The following is a 19441-nucleotide window of genomic DNA, read 5'->3' as shown; positions in this document are numbered from 1 at the left end:
GACTTAGGGCCCTGGGCGTGGGAGTCCACAGATCTCAGGCCCCAGACCAGTGCTCACTGACCTGTGTCTGTCCCCATCTCAGGGCCTCACTCTCCTCTGTAAAGTGGGGACAGCTGCCTTGCAGGGCTGCCAAAGGCTCACAGGAGAGGGCTGACTGGAAGGCCCCTTCGGACCGTCAAGCGGCGTAACTACATTGTGAGGAGGAAGAGGCCTCCAGAGCGAGCGGGCTGATGTGCACGGAGGTTGCCCCAGGAAGTGGTGGGCGCCCACACTGGCCCCCTGCAGAGGCCGCCCAGCTCGGACCAGCACATCCCACGCTGCCAGCCCCCAGCCTGTGGCTGCAGATTGGTGGACCCGGGACAAGGCAGTACAGAGGGCGGACGGGGGCTCTGCCTCTGGAGCGCACAAGCAGCCAGCCTGGGGGGTTCCTCCCAGACCAAGTCTGGACCATCTGTGGTCAGGAGAGTAACAGCCCCTGAAAATGTCCTTGTCTCAGTCCCCCATGACCCTACGTGGCAAAAAGGACTCGGGAGATGTAATTAAATGGAGACCCTTGAGATGGAGGCTTGTCCTGGATCATCTGAGTGGGCCTGATGTCATCACAAGGTTCCTTAAAAGTGGAGGAGGGAGGTCAGAGAAACAGAGCCTGATGGAAGCAGGGTTGAGAGATGCCTTGCTGCCGGCTTTGAAGACAGAGGAAGAGGCCCCAAACCAAGGAATGCGGGTGGTTCTAGAAGCTTCCAGAAAAAAATGCAGCCCTTGCTGACACCTTGATTCCAGCCCTGGGAGTCCCAAGTCCAACTTCCGACCTATGGAAGATAGCACACTTGTGCGCTACTAGGCACTAAGATTGCAGTACCTCGTCAGCAGCGACAGGAAGCTAACACAGCATCCGTTCCACGCGCACCGTGGGAAAGGGTCTGACTGAGGACTGGGGCTGACAAGAACAACCTGCAATGTCTCATCAGTCTTGCTGTGACCAGTGTCCCGGGGGACTGTGGTAAACTTAGCTGGGTACTCAGGTGTTTTGCACAAGGCAGTCGGCCAGATATTTGAAATTCATCATGCCAACCCTGAAGTCCAAATATTTTAACTGCTTTGGATGTAAATCGAAAAGGTTACGTATTTTGAGCCTTTTGAAAGAAAACATCACTGCCCCTTTTCTTAGCCTGGGCTGAGACTGGGGGTAATTATAAATGGCAATTGCTGGGTGCAGCTGAGACCCCAAGGGTGGGTCACTTAGCTGCTCTGCTACAGACCACCACCCTCTCTGTGACATGGAATAGGGGGTGTCACCCTGGGCCTGCAGGGTGTGGTCACTATGGAGAGTGGTGAGGATGGCATGTGCTCACGGGGCCTTGTGGAGCCGGCAAACACCACCCCGCGCTGACTCGGTCTTATCCTATCCACCCTGAAAACGAGCCTTGTTGGCACAAGAGATAACTGGCATCTCAGGGGTGCCAGGGTGGATCTCAGCCACCAGATGGCTGCAGCACACATACCCTGCTCTGGAGGAACCCTGCACCAGGACTACAATGGGCCCTGCTCATAGCAGACCGTTCCAGGGCATTCGAGCGCCACCCTCCCTTGCTAGTCACTTCTCTGCTCTTTGAGGAAGAGCTGGCCAGTGCAGCCATCCAGGGGGCACAGATGCTGAGCAGTCCTGGGTCTGACCTTGCCGTCAAACTCCTTCCTCAGGGTCTTGCCTTCCTCCTCTGCTCCTGGGCCACAGAACGAGGTCCTACCCCCATCAGCCTCAGGATCCACTGGGATAAACTGCCTGTGCCCTGTCCCACAGGCCAACGATGCTGACCCAACTCTGGTTCCCCTCACCATCTAGGCTACTCTCTCCGTGCAAGGCTGGGTCCCGAACACGATGCCCCAGGTGTGCTCTGACCAGCACAGGGCACGACAGGGATGGTCACCTCCCTTACTCTTTACACCTTGCCTCTACTAATACAGTTTGGGAGCAGCCATCCTCACCGAGGGCTCCTAGTTACAGCCTGAAGTCCGAAAGGATCCCAAGTCTGTGCCACACAGCTGCTCTCAGAGGAGACAGGTGCTAAGAGTTATGAGCCCTTGCGGGAGGGGCTCACGCTCACCAGTGCTCTGGATGGCGTCTTTCATGGAAGCCTCTGAGGATGGTTGCTTAGCTCGGGTGTGGGGCTCGTCCTGTGCTGTAAGTGTTGTGGAGAGACAGGCCTTTTCTGCCTGTGGGGCAGGATGAGCTCTAAAGTGATGTGTGAGGGGCTTTCTATGGTCAGAGAGATGGGAATTCAGGGCAGGGCAACCATCATCCTTTTCCTTGGTCCCTTCCAACGCCTGGTGTGGAGGCCCCCAATCTGCTCCCCCAACTCTGCCTCCCAGACCTGGGCTGAGGGCACTAGTATTCTCAGTTCGTCCCTTTTCACCTCCCCTGATTCTGCTCCAGGCTCTTCCCCACGGACTCTAATTAGAAAAAGCAAGTCCACGGCTCTTGTCTCCGTCTCGCCACCTGCCTGCGTGACGCCAGTTCAGCTCAGCCCTCTTCTGCCATCAGCCTCCTTCGGGGAGGGGTACAGGGCATCTGGGGCCCCAGTTCTTGCTCCTGCTCCGGAGCTCTGGTCCTGGGCAGCCGTGCCCACCTCTCCCAGTAAGTGAGGCTGAGGGGTCTCCGTGTGGCCTCAGAGCACCAGCAAGTCTTAGATTTCCACCACCCACCTCCAGCCACACCCTCCTGGATGGTAGTGGGCACACCTGCTTGCTGGGGCCTCCACGGCCACCCCTCGGCCATTCCCAGCCCTTTCCAGGCCGACCCAGACGGCCCAAGTCAACACAACAGCCCTGTCCAGAGAACTTGTGGAGAGGGGCTTCCAGACAAACCTTGTCCCTTCTGCCTGTGTGACCAGAGGTGAATCTTCCAGACTCTCTGGACCTTAGTGACTCACTCGACAAACAGGGCTGTGCCTGTCCTGCCCAGCAAGGACCTCGGGCTGCCCAGAGCACCGTCATCAGCCAGCCCAGGTCACCTTTGCTCTCACTGCCTCACTGGGGAGGACGTGCTTTAAGCTGACTCCCCACATGTAAGGCCACATCCCTCCCGTGGCCCCATGTAGGGCTCTCACTTCTCCATAGGTGCCTGGATTCTTCTGAGGTCCATGTGAGGACCATGCACGTAGGGGACCTCCCCAGGGGCCTGCGGCCCTAACTTGTACAGTCCTGGGACGCTGCCCCTTGGGACAGCCCACACAGGCGCGGGCTCCCGGCTAGCTGCAGCTGTACAGGGACGTGCTTTGGGCAAGCCAGGGCACCCGATGAGCCTGCTTCCTCCTGCAGGACGTGGGAAATACACCAGCTGGCCCCATAGCCTCCAAGGACGGCCTGACCCATCAGAGAACCCGCAGACACCTGTGACCATCTCAAGCCACCCTGGAGGGCCAGGGTTCCTGGGCTCAGAGGCCCGGGGAGCTGTCACCCTGGGGGCCGGCCGGCGAGCGCAGAGCCGCAGAACCGCAGAACCGAGGGGCAGACTGGCTCTGCGGCTCTCCGGACCGAGCTCCTCGGAAGAGCAGCCGCGTCCGCCTCCTCCCCCCGCCCCCCCCGCCCCCCCCCGCTGGCAGGCCTCCCAAGCCACCCCGAGCAGCACCAGCGGGCTCTGGGCGAGCTCCCAGCATCTGGATCCAGCCCACATCACACCCGCCCCGACTCCCCGTCCCACGCACGCAGGTGCCGGGAGCGGGGCCAGGGACAGGTGGGCCAGGGCTGCCCACTGCCGCCCGCCTCTGGCCGGGCCGGTCACGGAGGCGGGAGCCCCGGGAGCCCCGCTTTCCCCCCGGGGCCCTGGCCGTCCCGCCCTCTCCGGGTGGCAGGTCTCCCAACCCCAGAGCCAGCCTCGGACCGGGAGGGCCCTGCGCTCAGCCCCCTTCCTTCTGAGCCTCGGGGCCGCCTGGCGGACGCTGCCTGCGTGACCTGGGGCGACCCGCCAGGACAGGGGCTCGGAGCACCCGCGTCCCCGCGGAGGCCGCGAGACACTGGCTCTGGGTCCTTCGCTACAAACACACACGAGCACACGCGTCACGGGCAGCAGCCCCCACTCACGCGGCACGCGCCACCGCACGCACCTGGGCACTCGGCACACGCAGCCGCTCCCCACGCACACCCGCGCGCCGACACGCACGCACGCACGCACGCACACCCCGCGCGCCGGCACGCACGCACGCACGCACACCCCACGCGCCGGCACGCACGCACGCACGCACGCACACCCCGCGCCGGCACGCACGCACAGACCGACACAGCAGCACGCGCACGCGCACACACGCGGACAAAGGCGCGAGCACAACAAAGGAAGTGGAAGAAAAGTGTTACCCATGAGGAGCCGCCGTTTCACCCGCTTGTCCACATCAGCTACTGACGTGGCATTGAACTGAGAGCGCTCAATTGCAGCCTCATCCTTCTCTAAAACACAAGTAAGGGACAAACACGGAGCCGGTGGTTAATGCCAGCCCACTTCCCGCGGCCCACGACAGTCAGCCTCTCGGCGGGGCGCGAATCCCGGGAGCCTCGGAGCTGGCGGGTTCGGGGGCGGGGGCGGGGGCAGCGGGGCGGGGGCAGAGCGGGGGACGACCACACAGGGACGCGGCCAGGGTCCCAGCGGACAGGCCCGGCGCGGCGCGGGCGGCGCAGAAGCGGACACAGCGCCTGGGCGCGCAGGCAGGGCGGGCAGGCAGGACGAGGCGCAGGACAAAGGGACAGGGCCGCGAGGTCCGGTGATGGCGGTGCCTACACAGCAGGCGCCCCGTCTCAAGGGCAGGAAAAGCGTGTCAGACACTCATGCAGAGTTAAGAACAAAACGCACAGAGGAACAAACACCACACACAACAATGGATCCAACCGAACAGACAGAAAAAAAACGGGGGCTCGATTTGGGCAGCGCTGGTTGCCTGCTTGTCTATAGAGGACTAGAGCGAGACATTCAGGGCTTGAGGAGGGGCCGCACAGGTGGGTCAGTCGTTTTAGGAGCGTGCGGAGGGCCGGGCGGTGGCCCGGGAGCATTCTGGCCGCTGGGCGAGGCGCTTCGCCAGGATGCTGCCCGTGGAGGAGCGCGTGAGGCTAGCTGTTTGGCCGTCCTCTGCTCAGTGGGACATGTGGACACGTTGGCTCCCGAGAGGGAGAACCCGAGCGGCAGTGAGCTGAGGCAGCAGGGAGCACTGGCCCAGGAGCTGGGTCCAGACGGCCTCTAAGGGGAGGCAAGGGGGCAGGGGCTCAGGGAGGTTACGTTAGAAAGTAGATCCAAGCAGGGACCTTCACATGCAGCAGACGCTAAAAGATAAAAAAATGAGAAAGGATGAGTCAGGTGGACAAAGACAAGATGTGTTAGACGAGGCTGGGCGTGTCTGGCCGGCAGCTGTGTGCACTGGTCCTGTGGCCAGCAGAGGCGGCTGCACCGCAGACACAAACAGTGGGGAGACCCAGCGGACGAGACAGAAGGGGCCGGTGGGCCGGGAGGCCCCCCAGCAGGACAGTGGAGACAGGGAGAGAGGCGGGAGAGGAGGTTCTAGATGGGATCAGGCTGCAATAGAGACACTGGTCTAAGACCAGGTTTTGCTTTGAGAAAAAAAAAAAAAGTTTTTTTTTTTTTTGTTTTGTTTTTTTTTGTTGTTTGGTTTGGTTTGGCTTTTGGCTCTGAAAATAATTAATGAACGTCAGTTATCAGACAAGACAGGCAATCAGGGACCATCACCAGAAAAGCGGGAGGAATGAGATAAAATGAAACCAAAACGGCCGTCTGAGAGGAGACCACACAGAGGAAGGGGAGAACCACGCGGGCAGCAGCTCCCAGGATGACAGCCGGGACTGGGGTGAGACGCTGGTGGCCCGCCCCGGCCCTGGCACCCCCTTCCCCACCGCCGGGCTCCCCGGAGTACGGGGGAGCAGTCACAGGGACAGGATGCGACAGCGGACTCTGGCTTCACAGCTTAGCTTGCTTGCCACCCCAGTTTTGTTACTTGAAAGTCCCTCCAGAAATAGCTTCAGAGTTGGTAATAAGAGATGGGGGCCCCCCGTTAAAAAAGAATGTGGTAACTGACTGGGCTTCTGAAGTTGGCCAACAACGAAGAGAAAGAAAGCAGAGGATGAACAAAGTTGGGTGGGTACCAACTTTGAAATTCTTCTTTTTCTCAGTTGAGAGATTTGCTGTTATTTTTGAGTGGGGAGAGAAGTTACTACTGATTATGGCATGAGGTAACCACAAATACTCTACCTTCCTCTTGCAAATAAAGGAACAGGAGGAAGGAGGTGACCAAAACTCAAATTGAGACTCCATGGGACAGGTAAGGTGACAGAAGGGGCATCGCTGAGAAGAAGGGATCCAGCTGGGAGAAGAAGTCCGGCGAGAACCCCGTTAGCTCAGGAGTGGAAAGCAGTTAACACCCAGAGCCCCCCGGGATTCTCCCATCCGTCTCCCCTGGTCTAGGCAATGAAGACTTAAAGCCGCTTTCTGAGAAAACCTCTTGGTTTTCCAGACTGCCGGGCAGCTCATGTTGCCCGATGTGCAGGTTAAATGGATATGCTGTGTGTCCTCCCATCAGGGGAAGAAACCCCTGTGCTTTAAAAACAAGCTGCCCTCCTCAGGCACACACACCCGACCCTCCTCCCTACAGACCATCCCCATGTTGAGGAAGAGGACCCGCAGAAAACCCACAGTGACACGAAGCAGAGGTGCTTGGTCCTGGGTGGCTGGATGGCCCTGGAGAAGTCTCTGCAGGAGGCTTCCCTTGGGGACATTTCCCAGCCCATCAGTACCGTGGGGGTGCTCCTTTTCTTGTTCCCTTAAGCTTCCTTCTTGGAAACCGGGACACAGTGGGGTGCTGGCCAGCCTCAGGGCCACACAGCGCACCCTATGGGGGGGGGACAGGGTGGCACAAGGGTGCCAGCACCTGGCAAAGGTGCGTACTTACCGATGCACGTCCGACCGTCTGAGTGGAGGGCATACTTCTGGTGGCAGCCACACATGGGGCCCGTGTCCGTGTCCTCACAGCTGTGCTGGCAGCCTCCGTTTCCATAGTTACAGGTTACTAGTTAGGCCCAAAATGTACATACGTGTGTATAAAAGGAATGACAACAAAGACGATTAGTTTACTGGTGTTGGTGGTTTCTCTTAAGGGATGGGGAGCAAAGTGATGGTATAAGATAATTAGTGAACAGGCACACGTTTCCCAGGACCTCAGCCCCTCCAGGGTCTCAGGTGGAACTGCTTGTTCCCTAGACGTGAACTGGGGTGAGTCGGGAATGGACTTGGGTCGTGTGGGCTTCAAACAGAGCTGGCACCAGCTGACAGACTCGGGGTGTCAGGTGAAGAGAGGAATGGGATAGATAATTTTATACATCCTAGGTCCCACAGACACTTAGAAACTGCCTGTCCTGATGGGACAAATGTCTGTTAATGGCAGGAATCCTCTGCAAGGTGGGAGAAGGTAGCAGCGGGCCTGTGTTGATGGAGACATTCAGTTCTTGCACAGCTTGTTCTCTGCTTGGGTCTTGGGCATGTGGAGGGGTGTCCCTGCAGAAGTCGAGTCTGTCCTAGTCCCAGCAGCCGTCTCAGCCTCTGTCCCCTCAGAGCCCGGATCCTCCCAAGGCAATTTCCAGACAGCCGGGACATAGGCAAATTAATGTCCTCTCATGCACTTTGGAAAAAATGACCTTTTATTTAACATGTTCCATAGTTTGCAGTGTCCGTGGCCTAGAGGAGCTGGCGGCCTTCAGCCCAGAATCCTAAACTGTTTCACAGCATTAGCAACCTGGGTTGGTTGAAAGGGGCTGAACAAAAAGGAGCTAGTCTGAAGTAGGAAAAATGATAAATTCAAGTTTATTTAAAAAGAAAACCGCTTGTTACCACATTTTAGGGTGAGAGGAGATCCTAGATCTCAATGGGAGAGGCTCTTGCAGCCCCTGCTTTACTCAGCTAGAAAGCCAACAGGGTGCCTATCACCTGTATGCAAATGGCATGCCAGGACCTCAAGGACAGGGTGTCTTCCCCAATACCTTGTCTACAGTTCCACCTACACTCTTAATTTATTTGGCAAAACCCTAAAGATCAAATATGCAAAAATTAATCTCAGACCAATCAAGCTGAAAATGCTGAACTGGCAACTGGGATTAATGCTGTTCTGGTAGGTGGGCTCACGAGCAGGGCTGGTGCCAGAGGGAAGCCCTGGGGTGGCAGCTTCTGGAGATGGAGCCCAAGCATTCCAGAGCGGAGTCCCGCAGCTGCCTCTCCCAGGTAGCGTGCTCACCAGGGGCACAGCACACGGCCCCCAGGGCATCTGCCCCAGGGATGGCGGTGACCCTTGCAGCACATGCCTCTCCTTGGCAGCTGAGAAGGATGTGAACCGACGCTGTCCTCACAACCAGAGAGGGGCTCTTGGGGCTGCCTCATCCACAGAGAGCTAATGTCTCATTCTCAGAACAGGCCCAACTTCTGGGACCTTTCAAGGCCCTGCCGAACTGCTTCAGGAAGCACAGCTGGGGCGTGGAGCACAAAGCCTTCTGGCCCTTTCTCCAGAGGAGCATCTCTTGCCTTGGTTTTCCTGGGGAGCCCGGTGGCCTGCCGCCACACTCTCTCATCTCTGAAACAGCTCGTCTCTCTGCCTAGGAAGAGCCCCAGGGAAGCCAAGAGTATGGAGTAGTATAGATCTCAGGTGAAGGCAGAGCCCCAGGCACAGCCCTGCCTTGGCCTGAACATCACGTGCCTTTCCAGGGTGGAGTGGTGTTGAGGCCGCGAGAATGCTGTAGATGGTTCTTTGCAAGCTCTGGGCTCCCAGAAATGGGCCGTGCCCTACAAGTGACTCTGAGGAGGATGCAGGCAACTTGAGGGAGGACCATGCTTAGGGTCCCACACCTCTCACACAGGGGTTTGTGCATCTCATGGACCTCAAGGGCCAAACTCATGAGTACCTAGAGAGCCTACATGGAGCTTGTACTGGGAGGTACTACTGGCGCCCTGAGCTCTGGGACGACCAAGAAGGGTTGGAGAAAACCTCTCGTCCTGGGTGGGTCCTGTACTCTGGAGAGATGAGAGTTTGGTGCAGAGGCCTTGTGGTCCTGCTGGCCCGCAGAGGCTGGCTAGGCTAGGCCTCAGCCCTCAACCCAAATCCAGATCTAGAATTTCCTAGATTTCACCTGGCCTCGAGGGCTAGAGGGAGAGCCTCAGTGCTAATGTCGCATGAACTCTGCATGTTGACCTGGCAGCAGGAACCAAAGCTGACTGGAGTGACGGCCGTCTGCGCGGACCCTTCATGGGAGGGCTGCAGTGTGTTCACGTGCTCCTTGGCCCCAGGATTGCTATCAGATTCTCCATACAGCTTGGAGATACCTAGCCACTGAGTAGAGGGGTGGGGCTGCTGCTTCTTCCACCAGCAAACACTGGGGGGCAAGGGCTTAGTTCTTCTCTTCTCGGGTAGGGGTGGGCGTGGGGATAGCTTTGCTACTCAGAGAGCCCTGACTTGTCCCTGACTTCTTGCGTCAGGCTGGCCCTTCAGGAGATGGCCTCTGAGCAAACTGTCCCCTTGCAGTGCTCATCCCAGATGGGTCAGTCAGTCCCAGCCACTGCCTGTGGCCTGTGGCTCTTTCCCCAGCACCCAGCTCAGGGCTTGGCCAGTCTTGCTGAGTAAAGGCACACTCTTTACTTCCAGCTGAGCCTGTCAACAGGCCTGCCCACTCCACACATGCTTGTCCTTGGCCGTCGTCTGGAGGACCGGGAGAGCTGGAGTTCCTCACTTTCTGTTAGAAGGGTGCCAGGTGGCAGCAGTTTCTCTGTAGCTAAAGGAATCGTCTTGTGTAGAAGACAGGAAGGCCTGGCTGGAGTCCTGGGGCTGGAACCAGGCACCTGCCCACGGTGACCACATTCAGGAAAGCCCAGGAACAAAGAGGAAGGCTGGCCACATCTCAGCATGTACCTGGCCAGAAGGAAGCATCTTCACTTTGGGGAGTGGACAAATCCTAAGGGGGGGCTGGAGCATGAGCTCTGTGGAGACAGGCACTGTGTCTAGTGCATGTGGGTCCCCTAGATCCTGGTGACTGGGGAGAGCATGGGTTAGGACAGGTGTGGCAGGCACCCAGAGGCAGCTGATGACAACTGGGACAAAGACGGGCTGGTGAGCCAGCCAGGGCCAGCTGTTTCTTCTCCACAGAATAAAGGATGGAAAGGAAGGCCATTCTCTTGGTGAGAGCTGGTCAGTTCGGGCTCCCATTCCGGTGGCAAGGTAGGGGCTGCTTTCCCTACTGGGAGTGGGATTCGGACTCCTCCACTCTATTTCTCTGCATCAGAAAGCGGGCCCGGAATGAAGTATTTGTCTCTGGCCAGATGTGAGCAGTGCTCACACCAGTCTCCCTCAGCTCTCTGTACCCATAGAGCAAACCTGGCACCAGTACAGGTATGGCAGATGCCCAGTGAGCAGGCCCCCCCCCCCCCACCTGCTCCGCAGCTGCTGGCAGCAGGGTCAGAAGCTCTTGAGGACTTGTGTGCTCAGCCCTGGTCCTACTTGGTTTGCTGGCTCCCACTCCTGCGGAGCAGGGTGACCACATTGAGAGGCTGCATAACGTCAGAGCCCATGCCGGCTGCCCTCCAGGGTGAGGCACCTTGGGCCAGAGGCCTCATTCACCGCAGATCTCACAGGGCATCACAATTTACAGTGGGCCCTGCATGGGCAGATGGCAAAGCTCTGCTCTGTGATCCTGGAAATAAGGTCAGCACAGGCTGGGCTGGACTCCACCACCAACCCCCCCGCCCCCGGCCCATCCCCGCCCAGCTCCTTTCCCTCTTCCTACCACCCAGTTTCACCAAGGGCTGCCCTGCTCCACCTAGAAGCCAGAGACCTCTGTAGCATGGCCTTCCATCCCCACCCGAGAGCTCAGGCTCAGGGGCCTGTGGGTCTCTGGGGTCGGGGTTACAGTGGGCACCGCAGGGCTACTGAGCAGGGTCCCGCTCTGGGGCTGTCGGTGGTGTTACTCCAGGTGGGGAAAACGCTGTGTCCAGAGTTCACAACCCCCGTCCCTCATGCCTCCCCAGCTTCAAGGACCTTGTCCTCCCCACCCCAAGGGGCTGAGTGCCCTCCCTGGGCAACGTCCAGTAGACTGGACAGACAGACACCCACCCCGCCCCCCATGAAGCAATGGCAGGAGACGCGTGGGGATGTCTGACCCATTTGCCTCCATCTACCTACGTGTGCAGTCCTTCTGGTTTTGGGCAAGGTCAAAGCCGGGCCTGCAGTCACAGGCCACCCCACCTTTGGGCGTCTCCCGGCAGATGTGGGCACAGCCGTGGTCTTTGTTCATGCAGTTCATACCCTCTGGGAAGAGACAGACGAGAGGGATAGGAGACCGGGGGGAGGGAAGAGAGAAATTTCAGGCTGAAGAGAGGTGGCCCATATGATGTCACCGTCAAATGCAGTGCCATTGGGCTGCTGTTAGCATGCACACCATCCACACACGCAGGGGTGTACACCTAGCCACCCTCGTGGAGCACACTCGGGGAGGAACCAACGACACTGTGTCCAGGTCACAGTGGTCCTAGGCCTCCCTCTGAGAGCAGCACTGTGAATGACTCCAGAGGACCCATGGAAGCAGCGCCCCTGCCCTAGGTCAGATCACAGAACCACATACAAGCAGGGCTTCGGACAGTTTCCTAAGGCAGGTGGGGGTGGCATGTGGCAGTGTCCAGTCTGCATGAGGTGGTGCGTGTCCCCTGTGAGACAGTGGGAGATTTGGTTGTGGGCTGGGCCCAGAGAGGAGTGCTGCTGGGTCAGGGGACTGGGTGGGCGGGCAGCGGCCCTAGGTAGATGTGCCCTGGCGGGCCTGCAAGTTGTGCCCCCCCGGGGGGGGGCACTGTCCCACACGGCCACCCCTCACCGCGTGCCTGCACTAGCCAGAGACTGCCGCGCTGGTCTGCTGGACCTCAGGGCAGCAGAGGCTCGTCCTCAGCAGCCCCACAGCTGTGCCCTGAACTATATACCACCCCCCACCAGCTGCCAGAGGGGGTCTCTTTCCATGCCTGGTCATGGCAGTGCTCCTGGGAACCTGGAACCCTCACTCTCAAGTGTGGAGCCCTGCATGATCTGGTGTTGGCTTCCAGCTCGGCCTGCACAACCCTGTACCCCACAGAGCATGTTTCAAGTCCAGGAACACACGTGTCACCATTTCCGAGATCTTTGCCCAACATTCCCGCTGCTTGGCAGGTTTCCTCTTAAAGTGTGTGCAAACCTGGGGTACCTTGTTCTGGGAAGCCTCACCTACAAGGGCAGCCAGCAGCAGCCCTCCTCAGAACGAGGTGACTGCCCCAGAGTGCCAGGGCTGGGCCGCCCCCTGCTAGTGTGCCCACCCTCTAGCTGCAGGGGGCTGTTTTATCTGGAGCCCTGCCCATCCTGCCCTTCCTGCTTGTCCTCCAGGCCGGCTGGGGTCCCCGCTCCTCTCCTCCCAGGCTTCCTAAGACTCTACTCTAGCACTAGCCCCTAGGCAGCAGCAATGTTCTGGGTGCATTCTGGGGCCCCTTGCCCCTATATGGGCAAGCGCCCCCTTCAGAGGTGGGGAAACCAGGGTTAAGACACCTGCCCCAAAGCCCTCGGGGCACTGAGAGGCACCACAAAGACTGGGACCAGTGCCTCAGACTGCAAACCTCTGTCCCACTCCTGCCCCCAAGAGAGTGGGAGTGCAGAGCCGGGCTGCCCTGGCTCTCCAGGACAGGGACCGTGGACCATTCACTTCAAGCTTCCAGGGGCCTGGCCTCCAGTCCGTGCATGCTGAGAACTACACCGAAATGTGCTCTGAGGGCTCTGGCATGACAGGGACAATGAGGGTCCCCTGGGTGGGCCATTTGCCTCTCCCTCAGTCACCCATGGTTCCTGGGACGCCCCCCTTCTCCCCAGCCTCGGGAGACTTGATCTTCCCTCCCTGCCTGCTTGGAGTGGCTTGGACCCCCTTCAGATGACCCCAGTTAATGTTTATCTTCATGGTGATTTGTGAGGAGTTTCCAGAATTTATGAGGTCATCAGGGGTCAAGTGAGAGGTTGTAGGTCACAAGTCCATCAAGAAGTTAAAGGCAGATGAAAGGAAGGGCTGTTGTCCGCCCACACGGCGCCCTGAGACCTTACTTCCATGTCCGACACAAGAGGAGTCAGCCCTGGAGAGGGGAGGAAACCGCAGCGGGGGCACGCTGGCGGCCTCCCTTCCCCAGGTGGGCCAGGACCAGCTCAGGCTTGACCCTGCCCGCTGTAAGCACGGGCCTGGGGCAACTGAGATCTAACATACCCAAAACACACCCCGGCAGCTACAACGAAGATTTTTAAAAAGTCTAAACTTCAATGAAATGGTGAGATGGCACCGAGTGAAGCCTGTGCTGTGCTCAGCATGCTGACCTCTGGCCTCCCCTGGATTTTCTCACTCAGACCACGCTGCCAGACTGATGCGGGTTGACCCACTACCCAAAAGCTGACCAAACGATGCACTTCAGTGCCAGGGCTCCTCACAGGAAGCTTCCAGGGCATATGGAGGGACGCCCCACTCTCCCTGAATCCCACGGCAGCACATGCGCACACCTTGCAGAGCGGCGTTGGAGGGAGGTGTGGACAGCTGGTGGGGTGGGGGCTGATGCACCTCACCTGCCCATTTCTGCGGTGTGAATGCCCAAGCTACCAGGAGAGGTCCCTGAAGGGGCAGTGGGGAAGAGGTGCAGCACTAGCACTGGCCCTTGCGAACCTATGGCTATTCTTAGATCACTGTAAAGTCAGGCAGCTGTGGGTATGAGTCTGGCTTCTCACTAGTTGTGTGTCTCAGAGAAAACCACTTCTGTGAAGTGGGAGCGATAAGCTCTGCCTCACAGACAAGACAGGGTAGGTGCTGTCACACTAGATCTTTCTATGGGGGCCACTGAGTTCTGAAGCCCGGTGCCTTCTGCAGATCTAGAGAAAGTGTAGCTCCTCGGGGGGACCTGGGGTAGGCTAGGCAGCCCCTCCTCAGAGGAGGCTGTTGGTTGAGAAGATCTCCTGGACCACTGAGACATATGCAGCCTCTCATCAGGTCTTCTGAGAGCCTCGCTGCCCAGAGGGGTTGGCCAGTGGGTAGGGGCCACCAAACGGCCTTCCTGACCATCATCAGGGGCTATGTTAATGGTAGGCTGAGTCCAGCATCGTCCTTCACTCCTTGTGTGTTTTTTCTGGCTCCCTGGTGCCCACAGACATACAAGGAGTTGCCCTCCCAGCCTCTTCCCAGCGTTGTCTCCTGCCATTGACTACTCGTATCCCATGGGCCTACAATCCCTACTGACCAGCCTCCGGGAGTGCCCCACCCACGCCCTTGCCTCTTCTGTCTTCCACAAACAAAATCCTAGACCTGTCTCAAATTCTACCGGTTCCACAGGGCTTCCTGACTACTGCCCATGTTACCCCAAGTCACCACCCCACGTTAATCTCTCAGGGCGGTCCTGTGGCTGGCACCAGCAATCGATGCCACTCAAACAGATCTGTGCTTTCTTCCTAAGCTGGGAAGAACCCAAGGGCCCCTGTTTAAGCTCAGGCTGATATGTGATGAAGAAAGGGAGATTGAATTTCCATTCCCAGCCAAGGAAACACAACTTACGAGAAGCCCTGCTAATCATCACTAACCATAAATTTGTCACTGGGGAGCCAATGTGGCCCTGAACTTTGGATGCTAAACAGAGTGTAAGGCTTTAGAAGTCACTCAGCTTTCTCCCACACGATGGACTTGCCATCAGGCAATCTATCTTTCTGAGAACCTAGACTTTAATAATGAGCCAAGATGATGTTGTTTTGCTGGCAAAGGATAATTTGGGGGAGGGGGGTAAGCCAGTGTTCAGTCCAAGTCAATGTGGAAGCAAGCGATGGAGACTTGGAGCTGGGAGTGTGGGCCCTGGGCCCCACCTGTGCTGGGCTGGCCTCAGTGTGTCTACTGAAGTGGTCTCAACAATTGTGGGAGAGGCAGGAGAGGCTCCCCATCTTCCACCTAAAGACCTGAGCGAGGTCACATGACTCACTGAGGCCCCCCCCCCCCCCCCCCCAGCACAGGGCCCTCTTTCTCCAGCCGAGGGCACGGCCAGCGCAGGGTTGTCAGCAAGAGGGTTTTGGGACCTTCTTACATTTCTGACAATTACAGAGGAGCCTGAAGAGTATAGCATGTGTGTTGACATGTTATAGCTATTAGCGTTTACTAGAAATTAAATGGGGAAGTTTATATTTAATAATTTGTAACAATAGAAGTTAAAAATGTATTACATCTTAACATTAATATTTTTTAAGTTAGAAACTATATTTTTCTGGGACGCCTGGATGGCTCAGTGGTTGAGTGTCTGCCTTTGGCTCAGGGCGTGATCCCAGGGTCTTAGGATCGAGTCCAGTATCAGGCTCCCCACAGGGACCCTGCTTCTTCCCCTATGTCTTTGCTTCTCTCTCTGTATCTCTCATGAATAAATAAAATATTTAAAAACAAACAAACAAAAAAACGATGTTTTCCAAAACAAGGGGAAAGTCGGCTGAGAAGAGTCCTTGCAGAGGAGAATGGAGTGGGGGTGGGTGCTAATTGCTGACCCTGCTGTTTGAATTCGGGGGGTGTAGCTGGGCCTGAAGCCCCGTGTTCCCCTCTCCTGCCCTCCCTGTTCTCCAGACAGTTGTCACTTGTCTCTACTGGGTTAAGAGGATGTCTCTGTTGGCTGCGCCTGCTGTAGACTAGATGCTACAGGAAGCAGTCAGCCCAAAGCAGTGCTCCAGAAGGTACTGGCTCTGTAAGGCCGAATGCCCGTGTCCTTCCTCCAGGAAGCCTTCCTTGGCCCCTAGGCCAGTCAACGGCCTTCTGGATGCCTGTGCTCCCCTCACTCGCAGCACTGATATTGTGGCCACATTTCTCCTCTCTGGTCTTTGTGTGACTCTCTGCCCAGCCCCTGAGGGCAGACTGAGCTCTGAGCCTCTCAGTCATCTCCCTGTCCAGATGGGTTCCACCTGGGAAGGGATCCTCCATGTCCCCATAGTGAAGGGAGGGGAAGTAGAATAATTTGCCCTCCTCCGTGAGGGTCTGGGATACCCAAGGAGCCACCACGCTGGGAAACAGGCTGATATGGAGCAAGCAGCTGAGGGCAGCCACCAAGAGCCGGCTGCATGTGAGACTGGAGTCCTCTCAGCCTGAGGGCTTCTGGAGGCACCTCCTCACTGAGATGGTGGCCATCAGGGCGTCACCATCATGTTAGCAACCATCCTGAAGATGGTTCTAATCCATCTAACCCAGCTGGGGTGGGGGGGGGCAGAGTCATAGTTTGCTCTGCACCTGTAATTCAGCTCCTCACCGGCTACAGAGACAGTAGCTGCATTCCCTACCCCTTCGCTCCAGGGCACACTGGCTGCTGCAGGCCACGAGAAGATGTGTGTTCTGGCTGGCAGAGCCACAGATCGTCAGGGCTGGACCGGTCCCTGCAGTCCATCTTTCCATCTATCTTGCAGATGGGGAAAATGAGGCCCCAAGATGGGATGTGTCTATCTCAGATCACATGGCAGGACTACAGCGCAGGCTGCTGGGCTCCCAGCCTCTCTCTCTCACCTTGGGGTCACTGTGCTACATTTGCAGGGCCCCGAAGGCTGACTGGCAGCAAGCACCTCCTGGAGTGAAGAGAACTAGGAATCTGGCCCAGAGTTAGGGTAGTTAAGTGGTACCTGTTACTAGTAATTACCTTCAGAATTAAGAACCTATTAAAATTCGAGGCCACTTCAGATGCTTCCTCCCCCACGAAGCTGTGTGGGCAGCCCCTGAACAAAGCACATAACCCCTGGCTTCTCTGACCCTGCACCAGCTGCCACTGAGCACGCGGGTGGAGCCTCAGCTCACCTACAGAGCCATCAGGCTCGCACGAAGCCTCCACTCTGCCTGTGTCACCCCTTTAGCCTTTGGGAACAGTGCGAGGATCCCCCGAGCAGCCTGGCCCTCCCACCCTGCACCTGCTTGTCCTCTGCATCCTGTCCCCCCCCAGCAGCCTTGCCGGCCTTCCCACCGGCTGGAGGCACCACTGCAGCCTCTGGAGGCCTGGCTCACACCCACCACGACAACTCAGAAAGGTCGCAGGCTCTCAGCTGAGCAAGGGGCCAGCCTGAGACCAACCTCCCCAGGCAGTACTGAGCAGAGCCTCCTCCACCAACACGCTTCCTCTGGGCTGCCCTTGCCAGCTGCCTAATGCCTTTATTCTTCCAGGGCAGCTCCAGGTCTGACCCCGCAGACCAGGTCTCCTGGCTCTCTGTCTCTTCCTTCCATTGGCAAAATACAGGTGGGGTGGGAGGCAGGGGCCACTCCGTAGTTCCCCTGTACACGCCTACTGTGGGTACCTCTCCCACTAGCCAGGACTCTCACAGGCAGGGAAGGTGTCTCACTCGCTGCTATGCCCTGGTGCCTAGGGCCCTGGCTGCACAGCAGACGCTCAGCCAATCTTACCAGGGCCATGAATGCAGAGCCTCCAGAGGGGAAGGCTAGCTCCCAGGCCTACAGGGTGGCCTGCCCCAGTGCTCACCACCATCAAGGCACCCCAAGGAAGAGTGTGCCACTCCCAAGAGGGGCTGTGGTTGGAACCCACCTATATTGTACCTGGGCCTCTGGTTGGACACCTTCTTCTCCAGGTCTCTGTTTTCTTAGCTGGGAAATGGGTTGTCATAACCTTTACCTTCAAGGGTGGCCGTGAAATTCAAATGTGAGAATTAAGTGATGTGTGTGGCACAGGCCGAGTTCTTGCCTCCTTCTGCCTGTGCTACATGTACATCGTTGCTAAGTCACCCTCTCCTGCCCCTGTGGGGACCTTAAAGGGACTTCTTTATCCTTGTTTGTGTCCTCAGTGCCCAGCACAGGGGCTGAAAGAAATACAGGGAGAGCAAAAGAGGGAGAGAAAGAGGGAGGAAGAGGAGAGAGACGAAGGCTGTTGGATTTCAGAGCACCTCACAGAGGATCTGGAGAGCACTGTGTGGCACGTGCAGTGGTGTGTTCTATGAACCAGCCCCTCAGGAACTCCACAGCACACATTAAAGGCTCTGAGAAGTCCTGCAGTCACTCGTGAGACAGCCTCCTTCCTCTGCCTTAACACAGCCCTACCCGAGGATGACCTACATCAGCTCCTCACCTCAGCTGCTGTGGCAGCTCAGGGACTGAGGCGGTGTGGGCCTGGGCAGGGGCAGGAAACTAGCTCCACTAGCTGGAGTCAGGTGTGGCTTCCTCTGCCTCAGCCCCAGGGACCGAGGGGAGGGCACTTCCTCTGTCCTCTCCCAGGGGGGGCCGTCCTGAGCTAACAGGTAGTGTTACCAGCACAGCTACTGCCGAGGGTGTGTGAATTTGAACAGGTGAACCCCGAGGCATGTGAGGTGCTGGGTACCAAGCACTTCTGCTCCAGGGGAATGCCCCTGGGCTCCACCCTAGAAGGCCGAGCTCCCAGCCTGATACGGGGAGTAACTAACCATGCAGCGCCAAGTTCAATAGAGAGCCCTGTGTACCTCCTTGCCTAGAAGGGAAATAGGATCGAATTTCAGAGTCATTTCCAGAAATCCTGGTCTTCAGAGGCCTGGTGCATCAGGCCAGGCTGCTCGCCAGGCCGAATCTAATTTGATCTAACCCATCCAAATCCAATTATGTTCTGCAAACTCGGACCGAGTGTCTCCTTGTGCCCGGGATGGGGCAGGGAGCGATGAGGAGACAGATGCTCCACTGCCGTGTCACTGGGTCCAGTTTCAGACTCTGCCACTTGCCATGTGACTTTGGGCCATCACTTCCCTCTGAGCCTTAGTCTCCACCCGTGTTAAGGTGGCGAGTCACGGGTCCTGCCTCTCAGGGGCTCACTCAGTGTGCCCTCCCCTTCTCTGGGCCAGTGAGCCTAAGGGTACGGGTAAGAGCTCAAGGGATTACATCCCGGGCCAGGGCAGCCACAGAAAGGTTGTAAATAGGGCGGCCGTGCGCTTATGTGACAGAAAGATCTCTGGATGCTGCCCTCAAGGCAAGCTGCAGCAGCAAGGCTATAGGCCAGAAGCACTGGGAGGCTGCTGCCGTCACCCTGAAAGGGACAAAGGAGCCTGGAGGAGGGCAGAGGCTGCGAGGAAGGAGGGCTGGGTTTGGGACACAATCAGGAGCCCCTTTCTGAGTTTTCCAGAACATGTGGTGTAGGAACTTGGGCTCTGACAACCCTTTCATCTAACTTAACCCTCATCACAAGCCTGCAAAGTGGGTATCCGCAGGTCCATTTCAACAGGCAAGCAAGTGGAGGCTGGACCCAGGTGGGGAAAGATGTGCCAGGGCCACACCACACCTGGGAAACAGGGCTAGGGTCCCCGCCTGCCTTCTGCTCTCGAACGCCCAGTGCTTCCTGGCGATGGGTCCCTCCCTCGATTCTTGCCTACTCTGGGCACCCGCACAGGTCCCCGCAGCCCTGCCCCAGCAGGGCTTA

At 57.9% G+C, this 19441-nt stretch overlaps 1 protein-coding gene across 4 annotated transcripts in view; it reads right to left on the bottom strand.

Annotated features, from left to right (window-relative positions):
* Positions 1–19441, bottom strand: part of SCUBE1 (signal peptide, CUB domain and EGF like domain containing 1) — a 135390-nt gene that overhangs the window by 47851 nt on the left and 68098 nt on the right. For 3 of the 4 annotated variants that reach the window (XM_077914200.1, XM_077914203.1, XM_077914204.1), the window contains 3 exons: positions 11202–11327; positions 6939–7055; positions 4348–4437 (listed from right to left, as the gene is read on the bottom strand). In XM_077914200.1, coding sequence (XP_077770326.1) covers positions 4348–4437; positions 6939–7055; positions 11202–11327 — 333 coding nt within the window. The remainder of the gene's footprint in view (positions 1–4347; positions 4438–6938; positions 7056–11201; positions 11328–19441) is intronic. The other variant, XM_077914202.1, reaches the window with a different exon arrangement.

The sequence above is a fragment of the Canis aureus genome, chromosome 11 (assembly GCF_053574225.1).
Source record: "Canis aureus isolate CA01 chromosome 11, VMU_Caureus_v.1.0, whole genome shotgun sequence".
In the NCBI taxonomy this organism is placed as follows: domain Eukaryota; kingdom Metazoa; phylum Chordata; class Mammalia; order Carnivora; family Canidae; genus Canis; species Canis aureus.
Note: the sequence above shows the minus strand (reverse complement) of the source record. Positions and strands in the feature narration are given on the sequence as shown.